The sequence below is a fragment of the Mytilus galloprovincialis genome, chromosome 5 (genome assembly GCF_965363235.1).
Source record: "Mytilus galloprovincialis chromosome 5, xbMytGall1.hap1.1, whole genome shotgun sequence".
NCBI classification, from domain to species: Eukaryota; Metazoa; Mollusca; class Bivalvia; order Mytilida; family Mytilidae; genus Mytilus; species Mytilus galloprovincialis.
Window position 1 is genome coordinate 88,624,165 of NC_134842.1, and position 15,287 is coordinate 88,639,451.

The 15,287-nt window shown below is 32.8% G+C and overlaps 1 protein-coding gene across 1 annotated transcript; it reads left to right on the plus strand.

Moving 5' to 3' along the window:
• The first annotated feature begins 1,308 nt into the window (after nucleotides 1-1,308).
• LOC143074191 (uncharacterized) lies at nucleotides 1,309-1,734 on the plus strand. The gene has a single exon (XM_076249740.1). The coding sequence runs from the start codon at nucleotides 1,309-1,311 to the stop codon at nucleotides 1,732-1,734; it is 426 nt and encodes a 141-aa protein (XP_076105855.1).
• The last annotated feature ends 13,553 nt before the right edge of the window (nucleotides 1,735-15,287 follow it).

Genomic DNA, 15,287 nt, shown 5'->3' on the forward strand with positions numbered 1-15,287 from the left:
CATAAATGCATACATGCAGGCATTATAAGAAATCCCTTCGCCTAGAAATCAACTAACAAGCTTACGAATTTTTACGATTATACGGAAAGTTACGTCAGGGGATTAGAATCTTTGGGTCAGACACAAGAAACATACGGCACTCTACTTGTTCCAATTATTATGAAGGCATTACCCGGGGAAGTCAGACAACATCTCGTGCGAGAACATAGAATACAAACTTGGGTATTACGGGACCTCCATAAAATCATTTTAGATGAAATCAATATAATGGACGCAGGACAAGAGATAGAGTCGACAAATCATTTGCCCACAATATCGTCTTTCTTTGCCGGAGCGAAATCGGCAAAGTCCAAATCTTTCAAGAATATTGAGACAAGACCTTGTGTGTTTAGTCGTGAAATACACGCACCTACCTAGTGCAGTAAAATAACCGACACCGAATCCCGTATGATGATAGCAAAACATGATAAGCTATGCTTTAACTGCCTAGTAAACACAGAATAAATGAATGTGAATCTAAACACACATGTAGAAATTGTAAAAAGAAATACCATACAAGTTTGTGTAAGCACGCCCAACAAACAACATAAAACCAGTGATTGAGGTAAACCATTGAAACGGGGGTAGTAACTCAGCGCATATGAACTTCCACGCGAAAGATAACCAGAGCAGCAACCGGTCGAACCCGCCATTGACAAACGTTCATCTCGTAAATGACATTCATGATACAGAAGAAGATACTACCATTTTTGTATTCTCAATCGACAGAAAACCGCCGTATCTCAAGTAGGCTCGAATCAGCACTTTATCGATACGAATATTCTTTTTGACGAAGGAGCTCAAAGATCGTTTTTTACGCAGAACTTAGCAAATAAACTCAAGTTACAGATAGAAGGAACAGAGATAATACATTTATCGGCATTGGGAGGTGAGGAGAAAAACACGAGACACTTAGAAAAGACTACAATCAATCTGAAAACCGATGCAGGACACGTATTGCCAATCAAAGTACTGATAGTACCGATGATCGCCACGCCTCTACAGAATCACCTACGTAATATTGATATACAGAACGGTTATTTATGTGGTTGAAGTAAGCACACACGATGACGCAGCAAGATCTATTCGAGATATCGTTGCCTGTAGGTGCAGATCACTACTGGGACATTGTAGAAGACCATGTTGTACGAGGAAATGGTCCAACCGCCGTTGAATCCAAGATCGGATATTTGCTTTCGGGACCTACATACGGTAAGAAAACTAACACGTCGAAAACTAGCATGTTTAATGTTTTAATATCACACAAAGATGATGAAGAGAGATTTTTGGAATTTAGAATCAACAGGTATAAATAGTAAGGAGTTAGACGAAGACGATAATGCCTATATTAAAGCATATCAGGACAGATCAATTGAGTTCAGAGAAAATAAATATTTCGCTAGGTTACCCTGGCAACAGGATCATGATGAATTGCCTACAAATTTAGCAGTCATGAAGAGAAGGACAGAAAACGTCATAAAAAGACTTACTCAAAAACCTGATATGTTACAGAAGTATGGGAACATTATACAAGAACAGGAACGAAGGGGTTTCATAGAGAGAGTGGATGAAACAGCTGAAACTGAAAAAATACATATATTCCTTATCATCCAGGACATAAGGAATCAAGCACTACGCCTATCCGAATTGTTTATGACTGCAGTTGTCGCCAGTCGCCTAATTCGCCTAATTTGAATGACTGCCTCTTGGATACACCGCCGAAACTAAACGAACTGACAAAAATTCTGATGATATTTAGAGCAAACCCTGTCGCCATAACAACGGATATTGAAAACGCCTTTTTGCATGTAGGATTAAGGTAGCAATACACAGTTAGGAGTTTAGTTTCGCATTTTGGCCCCGGTGGACTTTTCAAATATGAAAGGTATTGTGTAATAAAATTCATTTTTAGCCTTCAAATATGGTTTAAAAGATCATTAAGATTATTTTTTACATGTTTTATTGGCTATTTTCTGTTTGACTCTCCGAATTATCATAGCTAGACCGGCCATCGGTCCAGAAATTAATGTAATGTTTAATGTAATGTAATGTAATGTTTACAAACACGAAGTTTTTGACGCAATTTTACAAAAAATATGAGACGAAAGACATATGATTTTTATTGGATTGATTGAAAGATATACGTAAACAGCTTCAGAAAAGGAATTACTTCAAGCGATTGAAATTCTACTTTAAGCCACATTTTTTGGGAAATATGTGACATCTTTTCCCCCCTTTTTGCAATATTTTATAGCAAATAAATGCAGATTGTTGCCGTGGATACACCCAAAAGTAACTCCATTTTACCATTTTATATACTGGATATAAAATCTATGGACGATTCTGAGTACATACATATGCACATATATGACACAAATAGTAAGCTTAATATTGCAAGAAAGCAATGAAAAGGGGATGGTTAAATATATGAGAGCAAATTTTGATTTTCCTAACTGTTTATAGCAGTCCACAGTTAGGTGTGTAGTTTTGAGTTTTGGCCCTGTGGATTTTTCAAATATTAGAGCTAGTGTGCAATAAAATTCATTTCTGGATAGCTGAGTATTAAAACAGGCTTTTTTCTGTATGACAGTCTGTATTTGTATGTCCGTACCATACATTGGTCCGGCAATTATTGTAATGTTTTTTTTTCTAACTTTTTATCGCACGAACTTTGTGATTAGATTTTACGAAAAAACGAGACGAAAGACACCCATTTATTATTTTTGAATGCGAATAAGTCAAATAAACATTTTTAGCAGGATTTTATATTATAAATTGGCATAATTTAAATTTAATGATGCCAGTACTGTTAGAAATGTATACCCTGCTTGAGAGCTTCTAAACCAAGGTTAAGTATGCTATTTACAGCAAACTTGACCTATTAGTGCTTTCAAATACCTAAAATATTTACAATTTTTTCCTCTTTTAAGGTAATTTTATCATATTAAATAAAAAAAAGGAAAAGTTTTCAAAATTTACCCCATAAATGAGACAGACTTGAAGTTTTTCACTATGATCCAGCATTTTTTTAAATCACTTTTTGTCGCGTTTCAACATCAACTGGTAACCTTCATAAAATCTTTATTACTGAACCGATTTAAAATACTAAGGTACCATTTTACTCATAACAAATAGTAGAACACAGAAAATATACTAAAAATTGAGGCAGAAGGGGACAAATTTCACCTTAAGGTAGCACTCCACATTTAGGTGCGTAGTTTCGCATTTTGGCCCCTGTGGATTTCAAATGTTCAAATATGAGAGCTAGTGTGCAATAACATTCATTTTTGGATAGCTGAGTATTAAAATAGCCTTCGTATTGGGTTTTATGAACATTAAGATTATGTAATGTATGTAATATAGGCTGTTTTCTGTATGACAGTCCGCATTTGTATGTCCGTACCATACATTGGTCCGGCAATTATTATAATGTTTTTTTCCCAACTTTTAATCGCACAAACTTTGTGATTAGATTTTACGAAAAAATGAGGCGAAAGACAACCATTTTTTATTTGATCAATAGGAAAATTAATGTCAACAGTTTCTAAAAAGGTATCACTCAAAGGCATTGAAATTTAGTTTGATCCAAATTTTGTAGGGATATGTGACATGTTTACCCCCCTTTTTGCAATATTTTATGATTACAAAATGCAGAATGTTGCCATTGATACACAATAAAGGAATTATTTTTCACCCTTTTAACTTTTGAAAATCAAATCTATGGAAGATACAGATTACATACATATGCACATGTACAACACAAACAGTTACGTTAATGTATTAGAAATTACAGGAATAGGAGATGATCAATCATTTTGTGGCTCATTTTTAATATTATTTTTCAACTGTGGAGTGCTACAATAATTAAGGTAGCACTCCACAGTTAGGTGTGTAGTTTCGCATTTTGGCCCCTATGGATTTTTCAAATATGAGAGCTAGTGTGCAATAAAATTCATTTCTGGATAGCTGAGTATTAAAATAGCCTTCGTATTGAGTTTATATGAACATTAAGATTATGTAATGTATGTAATATAGGCTGTTTTCTATATGACAGTCCGTGTTTGTATGTCCGTACCATACATTAGTCCTGCAATTATTGTAATGTTTTTTTTCCCAATTTTTATTGCACGAACTTTGTGATAAGATTTTACGAAAAAATGAGGCGAAAGACACCCATTTTTTATTTGATCATTCAGAACATTAATTTCAACAGTTTCTAAAAAGGTATCACTCAAAGGCATCGTATTTCTAGTTTGATCCAAATTTTATTGGGATATGTGACATGTTTACCCCCCTTTTTGCAATATTTTATGATTAAAAAATACAGAATGTTGCCATGGATACACATTAAAGGAATTTTTTTTCACCCTTTTAACTTTTGAAAATCAAATCTATGGAAGATACAGATTACATACATATGCACATGTACAACACAAACTGTTATGTTTATGTATTAGAAATAACAGGAATAGGAGATGATCAATCATTTTGTGGCTCATTTTTAATTTTATTTTCTGACTGTGGAGTGCTACCTAAGTATTAAACGCTTTGTTTTTTTTTTCTTCCTAATATATCAAATTATTATTTTTTATTATTTATTTATTTATTTATTAAGTTTTCATGCTACATATTGAAATAACTTAAATGTATAGTATAGTTAAGAATGACAATACATTTCAATATCATTGTTTACACTTCTTAGCAACCAAAATTAGACATTTTGACAAAAGCTTTATATTTGTACTCTATTGGCCCAACCCTTGCTTCTAAAGGATTGCACTGTGTATAGTAGCCTAAGTATTCAACGCTTTGATTTTTTTTCTTTCGAAAATATCAAATTAATCTTTTTATCAACTTTTCATGCTACATTTTAACATAACTTGAATGTATAATTGATTCAGATGTAAGAAATTGATTCCCTATTACCAAGTTTTTTAATCAAGTCTTTGGTATGCACTAAACATAGAGATTAACATTTTTCTGCCTGAAATTGCTAAATTTGGTACAATTTTGGATCATCCGAGATCTGATTGGGATTTTCGACATTAAAAAACTGACAAAAAAGGTAAAGTTTTTAAGATTTAACCAAAATTTGAGGTAGAAAAAAGATTTTACACTTTGACTTGGCACCTTTCTTTAAATCAATTTTTGTCACGTTTCGGTGTCGACTGCTAACCTTAAACAAATATTCATTACTCAACAAATTTTTAAAAATAAAAAGCCATTTTATTCATTTTAGCTTGCAGAACACAGAAAATTAGTTAAAAGGGAGAATTCAAAAAAAATATTTACTACTAAGGCATAGTTGACAAGCTTAGAATTGTATAGTTAAAGACTTTTCATACCACACATCTATTGATATTCAGATTCTAAATCAACTTCTGAGGATATTATGTGTTTAAGAATGACAATACATGTCAATTTCATTGTTTACACTCCTTAGCAACCAAAATTAGACATTTTGACACAAGCTTTATATTTGTACTCTATTGGCCTAACCCTTGCTTCTGAAGGTTTGCACTGTGTGTAGTAGCCTAAGTATTTTACGCTTGGTTTCTTTTCTTGCGAATATATCAAATTAATTTTTTTATCAAGTTTTCATGCTTCATTTTAACATAACTTAAATGTATAATTGATTCAGATGTAAGAAATTGATTCCCTATTACCAAGTTTTTTAATCAAGTCTTTGTATGCACTAAACATAGAGATTAACATTTTTCTGCTAGAAATTGCTAAATTTGGTACAATTTTGCATCATCAGAGATCTGATGGAGATTTTCAACATTAAAAAACTGAGAAAAAAGGTAAAGTTTTTAAGATTTAGCCAAAATTTGAGGTAGAAAAGATTTAAACTTTGACTTGGCACCTTTCTTTAAATCAGTTTTTGTCACGTTTCGGTGTCGACTGCTTACTTTCATAAAATATTCATTACTCAACCAATTTTTAAAAATAAAAAGCCATTTTATTCATTTAAGCTTGCAGAACACAGTAAATTAGTTAAAAGGGAGAATTAAAAACAAAATATTTATTACTTAGGCATAGTTGGCAAGCTCACAATTGTATAATTTAAGACATTTCATACCACAAATCTATTGATATTTAGATTCTAAATCAACTTCTGAGGGGATTGAGTGTTTAAGAATGACAATACATGTCAATTTCGTTGTTTACACTCCATAGCAACCAAAATTAGACATTTTGTATGTAGTAGCCTAAGTATTCAACGCTTTGTTTCTTTTCTTGCGAATATATTAAATTAATTTTTTTTATCAACTTTTCATGCTACATTTTAACATAACTTAAATGTATAGTTGATTCAGATGTAAGAAATTGATTCCCTATTACCAAGTTTTTTAATCAAGTCTTTGGTATGCACTAAACATAGAGATTAACATTTTTCTGCTTGAAATTGCTAAATTTTGTACAATTTTGCATCATCAGAGATCTGATGGAGATTTTCAACATTAAAAAACTGAGGAAAAAGGTAAAGATTTTACACTCTGACTTGGCACCTTTCTTCAAATCAGTTTTTGTCACGTTTCGGTGTCGACTGCTAACCGTCATAAAATATTCATTACTCAACAAATTTTTAAAAAGAAATAGCCATTTTATTCATTTTAGCTTGCAGAACACAGAAAATTAGTTAAAAGTGAGAATTTAAAAAAAATATTTACTACTAATACATAGTTGGTAAGCTCAGCATTGTATAATTTAAGACATTTCATACCAAAAATCTATTGATATTTAGATTCTAAATCAAATTCTGAGGGGATTGAGTGTTTAAGAATGACAATACATGTCAATTTCATTGTTTACACTCCTTAGCAACCAAAATTAGACATTTTGACACAAGCTTTATATTTGTACTCTTTTGGCCTAACCCTTGCTTCTGAAGGATTGCACTGTATGTAGTAGCCTAAGTATTCAACGCTTTGTTTCTTTTCTTGCGAAAATATCAAATTAATTTTTTCATCAAGTTTTCATGCTATATTTTAACATAACTTAAATGTATAATTGATTCAGATGTAAGAAATTGATTCCCTATTACCAATCTTTTTAATCAAGTGTTTGGTATGCACTAATCATAGAGATTAACATTTTTCTGCTTGAAATTGCTAAATTTTGTACAATTTTGCATCATCAAAGATCTGACTGAGATTTTCAACATTAAAAAACTGACAAAAGAGGTTAAGCTTTTAAGATTTCGCAAAAATTGAAGTAGAAAAAGATTTTACACTTTGACTTGGCGCCTTCCTTTAATTTTGGGGAAATATTTGACATCTTTTCCCCCTTTTTGCAGTATTTTATAGCAAATTAATGCAGATTGTTGCCATGGATACACCCCAAAGTAACTATATTTCACCATTTTATATACTGGATCTAAAACCTATGGAAGATTCTGATTACATACATTTGCACATATGTGACACAAATAGTAAGCTCAATATTGCAAGAAAGCAATGAAAAGGGGATGGTAAAATTTATGAGAGCAAATTTTTCGAAACATTTTCCTAACTGTTTATTGCTACCTAAACGAGGATGACCGAGACGCTACACGTTTCTTGTGGCTAAGTTACACATCCGACCCAACAAGTTATCTACAAACTTACAGGTTCAAATCCGTTCTGTTTGGAGCGACATGTTCGCCGTTTATGCTTAACGGCACGATACTGAAACATTTACAACGTTACAACAGTACAACAGCTACATTGATGGAAAGAGACATGTACGTGGGCAACATTCTGACAAGTTAACAGAACGAGGATGAGGCTAATACGTTTTATAAGGAAGCGAGAACAATTACGAAGGAAGTCGGATTCAACCTACGATCATGGACATCAAACAGTGAGAATATGCACAAGCTAGCCAAGACAGAAAATGTCCTGGATAAGGACATCAACATAAAAATACTTGGTATGTTATGGAATAGCAAATCCGATGATCTGATATACCAGCAATGTGAGATTCAACTACGAGACATTGTAACAAAAAGGGAGATTTTGAAACATTCTTCGACAATGTACGATCCACTTGGAATACTCAGCCCCGTAACAATACGAGCAAAGACGCTCATACAGGATCTATGGAAAAGTAAACTTGATTTGGATGAACCAGTTCCGGAAAACTTTAAGGCTACTCGCAGTTATGTAGCAAGCGAATTAGAGAAAGCGACACAAATCGTATTTCCGAGATATTATTTCTCCGGTAATCCTACTTCGGAACAATTTGAACTACACGTTTTTTGTAATGGGAGTCCAAAAGCGTATGGAGTGACTTCATATCTGAACAACGGAACCGAAACTAACAAGTAATGGCGAAAAGCAGAGTAGCGCTAGTTAAAAACCTAACATTACCACAACTAGAACTTATGGCCGCAGTTATTAGACTTGCTTCACATGTAAAATCGACTTTTGAATGTAAAAACGTGGTTTTCTGGTCGGATAGCTGCATAAAATTACACTGGTTTAAAAAAATCGTCGAAATCGTTAAAACGATTTATTGCGAATCGAGCTCGAGAAATAACGGAATCTACAAATCAACATGAATGGAGAATTTGTCCTACAGAATACAATCCGGCAGATCTCTTAATACGAGGAATTGAAGCCGATCAATACATCAATAGTGTCATTTGGAAAAAAGGACTAAATTAGTTAACGAATCGGACAAAATGTCCAGAAATAACTCCTACAGTATTGACTATTACAGGAGAAAACGACGACGAGGAAGTTCTAAACAATGACGTTCATACTGATTATTATGGTATTAGTAACATTATAGACATTTCGAAATATTGGACTTTCAGGAAATTGATTTGAGTAAACGCTTACGCTCAGCAGTTCATATTTAATTGCCGATATACCAAACATCTGAGAAAAAAGTGGAGTCTTGACGACAAATGATAGTAATACCGTGGTGCGTTCATGGATATTAGATTGCTAAAACAATCTTCATACTCCGCCGAAATAAAAAGTTTACAAGACACGAAATAAAAACACAATGAAATATCCAAGAATAAGACAATTAGGAATCTTCATAGATGAGGATGGCCTTCTGAGATGCAACGGAAGGATTCACAATGCACCGATTTCAGAGAATACTAAATTTCCATATCCTATACCTGCAAATCATCCACTTACCAAACTGATAGTGATAGACGCACATGAACGTTCACTCCATTCTGGACTAAATGCTACGCTAACTTATGTACGACAATCGTATTGGGTACCGACACTTCGACAATTTGTTAAGAAGTTATTAAACAAATGTGTAACTAGCCGCAAAGTTATGGGAAAATCTTACAACAAACCGGATCCGCCACCCCTACCGAAAATAAGAGTACAGGAAGCTTCACCATTTACCATCACATTAGTCGATTAAACAGGTGCTTTATACGTAAAGGACTCAGAAGGAACTTTAAGGAAAGCGTATATATGTTATATATATTATTTACATGCGCATCGACAGGTGCAGTTCACCTCGAAGTAGTTCCAAACTTGAGCGAACATTCATTTATTCATGCATTTCGATGCTTTGTTAGCCGTAAATATTTGCCTAAAATTCTAGTATCTAACAATGAAACTACATTCATTGCAAGATCTGCAGAAATAAAAAGATTATGTGAATCGGATATAGTAAAATATACTTTATCAACACACGGTGTAGAGTGGAAATTTATACCGAAACGTGCACCTTGGTAGGGTGGATTCTGGGAGCGCTTGATTGCTTTGACGAAGACAAATTTGAAGAAAATGCTTGGACGATCCCAAGTAAACATGTAAACATTACAAACAGTTGTTACGGATAGTTATCAAAGGTACCAGGATTATAACTTAGTACGCAGACGCGCGTTTCGTCTACATAAGACTCATCAGTGACGCTCATATCAAAATATTTATAAAGCCAAACAAGTACAAAGTTAAAGAGCATTGAGGATACAAAATTCCAAAAAGTTGTACCAAACATGGCTAAGGTAATCTATGCCTGGGATAAGAAAATCCTTAGTTTTTTCGAAAAATTCAAAAGTTTTGTAAACAGGTAATTTATAAAAATGACCACATTATTGATATTCATGTCAACACCGAAGTGTTGACTACTGGGCTGGTGATAAATAGAAAGTATCTTAAATGACAGACCGCTAACATATCCATCGTCCGATATCAAAGACTGTGAAGCTTTAACGCCGTCTCATCTATTATACGGAAGGCGCATTTTAACATTACGGTACCCGCAATCATAAATTGATAATATCCTAGACCCGACTTACATGTTAATAAAAGTGTACACAGACAAACGCAATTGATTTAACATTTCTGGAAAAGATGGAAATTCGAATACTTTACGTCTTTACGTGAATTTCATAGGACAACTAATAAATACAGGATATATCGTATAAATTCACAACGAATGTCCGAGTATAAACTGGAAAATTGGGATCGTAAACGAACTAGCCAGAGGTAATGATGGACTTTTAAGATCAGCACGAATAAGGACCAGCACAGGAGAAACTACAAGACCGATCGCAAAGTTATATCCGTTGGAAGTAACACAAACGATGACAAACAATTCTAGCGTTCCAATTGATGAGCAGGAACATACGGAGAACAGACCGAAACGAAAAGCTAGTCTAAAAGCCTGCGAGACCATACAGAAGTGGATTCACTAGTGATGTTAGCGATGAACATTAACAATTAGTGCAATGTTGAATTTTATTTTATTTCATGAGTGACTTTAATCGAATTTAATCGCTTAAATGTAATTTCCGTTTTTATATGATTTGCTCAGTACTACAAAGAAAAACACAACGCGAGACACAATTTCAAAGTGATAGTATTTATTGATGGACAGTTATTTATCAGTGAAACGATTTATCAATGGACAATTGAGATTTTTAGAAAATTGTGATAATTTTTACTTTTTCACGGCTCCAGTATGTTGAGATTATCACGGTAACATAACGTCCAACTATTGTACATGTCTATTGTCGACGTCGTATTGTCAGTGACGTCGCCTTGGGCGAAAATACGTACTTGTATATTAAATGTAATGGCTGAACAGTTGTTGTAATATCGTTGCCTGAACTATCATCTATAATTAGAGATACTAAAATACTACAATAGAGATATCATATTATATAAGTAACTTACCGTAAGATAGGAAGGTGAAGACAAACCCCATGATTTGCCACATTTTAAGGGAAATTGTTAACAAAGCCATATTGATTTTAGAAAAAAAACCATTTCCTTATAGGAAACCAACAAATTTTTCCTACCGGATATAAGCATTCAAACTTAATTATGATATTAATTATTGTATTATGTTCAAATTGACATGTATCAATATAATATAAATTAACTTGCATAACAATAGTATTGTTCTGGAAGATAAATGACGTTTCAAAATGTAAACGGTTATTATAGGTTTCATAAAGAGTGAGAATGGACTCAAGTTATTTAATTTCAATCTAATAACAAACTAACTTAAGTAATCAACGTTTGTATCATTTGATCTCAGTTCTTCATTGGTCAAAATTCGTTTATGACGTCGAATATACTTGTTTTTTCTCTGATGTTCCAATTGTGACGTCATGGAAAAAAAGCGACCATGCCCGATGACGTCACGTGGAAAAAAAACCCATCTTTTTGCAGGTCGTTCGAAAAGAACGATTAAAATTTTCTGCAAATCGTCTAAAAATTATTAGAGAAACAGATTCCACCATCAAAGTTCGTGCAATACGATCATGACGATATTTATCCGGCGAGCCTTGCGTTTTCAACTTAGAAATAAATAAAACTGTCTCGAGTAGATACATATTGAATTACACTCAATTCAGTGGTAGAATCTATATTTGAATTAAATAACGAGCGTTGATATCAATCTATAATGTATGTGAAGTAAGCAGCCGGTTCGTTAATCGATATTCGATATTCAATATCCAACCGGCTGCTAGCAGTCGGTTGGATATTCAAAATTAAGTTTAAAATCATCAAAAAAAATAATTAATTAATAACATTAAAAGCATGATTTTCATAGTTAAGATCTGATAAGATATAAATTGAAAATTGTTTCATGACCTCTTCAAGCTGTCGTAAATTATCGTTGTTCTCGAATATAAACCCTTTTCTAACTTGCATATTTGTTTTTATGTAATATAGATTGTTGTCAATAAAAAACCTTTCAAAGATGTACTTTTATACATGAAATTTCTTTAAACAAAAAATAAAAATAGCTAGCTTTAGAAAACATTTAGGACAATAAATGTTTAAATAAAAACGAGTTCTTAACCAATTCAAATATCTCAATACTATTCCTAAGACACAATTATCTTTTAAAAGCATAAATTCACAGAGATGTTGAAATAAGAACGAGTTCTTAATTAATCCAAACATCTCAATATTATCACTAAGACAAAATCTTCTATTTTTGTAACAGTATACATTGTATATAGCTACAGAGAATCAATGTAAGATCTCATTATCTCTTCAATAAATGCATATTTAGTTTATTTTCATATATTTAAATTTTTAAAAATAGTCGATCAATATTACTATTTGTTTCGTTTTGAACCAAACTTTGTAGGCATAATTGATTTTATGATGTACTTTCACCTGGTGTTTCGGTTTAAGTTTTATATTATCTAGGCATTATCCTCATCAGGTACCCTAACCTTACAGCAACATGATAATAATAAACGAAAATTCTGGGGCACGACACTCGGTGAATCATCTTTCTGTTTTCTTTAAATTGACTTGCGAATATTGTGATATAGCTTAATCTCCTATATTCTATTTTAGTTTAGAAGATGTTAAATATTCTTTTAAGTTCTTGTGTTTTTGGTATGCAATAATGGGTGGTTTTTGAAAAAGTTGGTTTGCTGTGCCATCATTCGAAATTAAGTGCCAGTGTTTTCTTAAAGTTTAACTCTAGGATTAAATTTTGTTATAAAACATAAAGGTGGGGATTTCGCTTTATTCCTAGTTATATATCGTAATGTACTTTCCCTTGTTCTTTTCATTGTTGACGTTATTATGGGATCAATTTCATCTGCAACATAACCCCGTTTCTGGAGTTTTTCTCTGAACAATTGAATTTGTGCTTCTATGTCCTCTACATTATTAGATGACCGAATAAATCTTATAATTTCTCCTGTAATAAAACCTTTGCATACAGACGATGGGTGGGATGATGATCTATGCAGGTATTGGTAGTTATCTGTTGGTTTGCGATATAGTTTGATATCTAAGATTTTATTTGTAATAAATCTCTTTCCTTTGTACACTGTTACATCTAAAAATTGAACGTTTGTCCTTGAGGTTTCATGTGTGAAATTAATGAGTGGATGAATGTTGTTAACTATTTCGAAAAAAAGTCAAGCAATTCATTTTCATTTCCGACAAATAACATGAAGTCGTCATCTCTATATACTGACAAATGTATAATTTTGAAAGCGTGTGTAAATTCTCCTAGTATTTCACTGGGGTAAAGCTGATGACCGTAACTGCATTCACGGTCATCCCAAGATGTCGGATGAAAAATTAGGTCAGTTTCTGTATTGTCTGTTAAAGCGTTTCTATATCATTTTCTTTACAAATCATACATTGAAACGATGAAAATTAATAAAAGAATCACTCGGAAATCACTAATTACTTCCGAGAAATGTGCATGAAACGGGAAATTCGATTTGAAAAAATCGTGAAGATGACCGTAAATCATAATCAAAATATTTTCAAGATGACCGTAACACATAACAAGGATGACCGTGATTGGTAAACAGATGACCGTAACTTTACAAGGATGACCGTAATTTGTAAAGACTGACTGTAATTTATATAGGACGACCGTAACTTTTATAGGATGACCGTCAATTCTAAGAAATATCCGTATTTGTATTGAAAGCTTTTTGTTGAGTTTGTCGATCTCAATAGGGGCTCGATTGGCGGATATAAATATGTTTCATAAATTTCTTTTTTTAAACTATAGTATAATTAATTGGCCGTATTTGGGATTTATGACAATGATTGTAAATTGCATATTTCTCGTTAACAATGAAATATTTATTGATAACGACGTTAAATTTGAACACAAATTGACAGCGATACGACGAAAATTTGAAGAAACATGAATGTGTACCTGGTACACGGATGCCTCATCTACACTATCATTTTCTATGTTTAGTGGACTGTGAAAATGGGATAAAACTGTTATTTGGCATTAGAATAAAAAAGATCATACCAAAGGGGAAAATGTGTACTAAGTTTCAAGTTGATTTAACTTGAAGCTGGACAAACGGACAAACAAACAGACGAACGGACGAACGGACGAACGTACGCACAGACCAGAAAAACATTATGCCAATAATGGAGCATAACAAACATTAATAATACATATGGATATTCGGTAATCGAGCCCATGTGTATGGTTCCACAGCAAGCAGATTACAATCTTAATTTGTCTTGATATATGCAGGCGGAAACACTCTTGAAAGGTCTTGAAATAGAACAAAAGAATCGAAGCTCTTTGTTAGAGAAGGAGATAAATGTTTACTGTAATGTTTACTATAGCAACACGTCTTATCCTGACGAAATGACTCATCTATAGTCTGAAAATAAATTTGAAAGATACTAACTTTGATTAGTTATCTATAGTTAAAAGTTAAAAGAAACAAATACAACGACAATTTTCTTCTCAATTACGAAGTGTTTTATTTTAAAAACACCATTTGCACAAGTTTTCAATTTATCTATTACATAGTAATGCAAAACAATAAGATATCAGGTCGACGACTTGGGTATCTATAAGTTGGATGTAGAAAATGCTTAACCTCCGATTTATTTAATTTTTTAACAAGGGACGGAGAACATATCAATCTTTTAGTTCAGAGATTTTCGTGTCTACCCTTCCATTATGTGAATCAAGAAAAAATTACCCAAAATAGGTAACGATTGTATCAAAAAGAGAAAATCGAGTGCACCTTTTTATGTTAGGGCATGTTTGAGGTGTATAATTTGTCTTTAAAACGTACAAAGCAAGAGTATTTGATATAGCATCTCGCTTCAGATTCTATCATTTTTATATATCAAAGCTACAGGTTGACTTTATAACGTAAAAAAATGACAGTACGAAAAGATGAAAATTGAATATATGGGTCAAGTGAAATACCTATCTAATGAATCACAAAAATAGTAGGTGTGTTTGAATAGCTATTTTTTCTAAAAGTTCTTGACGACAGTCTTTTAATTTGGATGATGAAA

What these genes read in the sequence shown, in the direction of transcription:
- LOC143074191 (XM_076249740.1), top strand. Translation starts at nt 1,309, where the DNA reads ATGATGAAGAGAGATTTTTGGAATTTAGAATCAACAGGTATAAATAGT.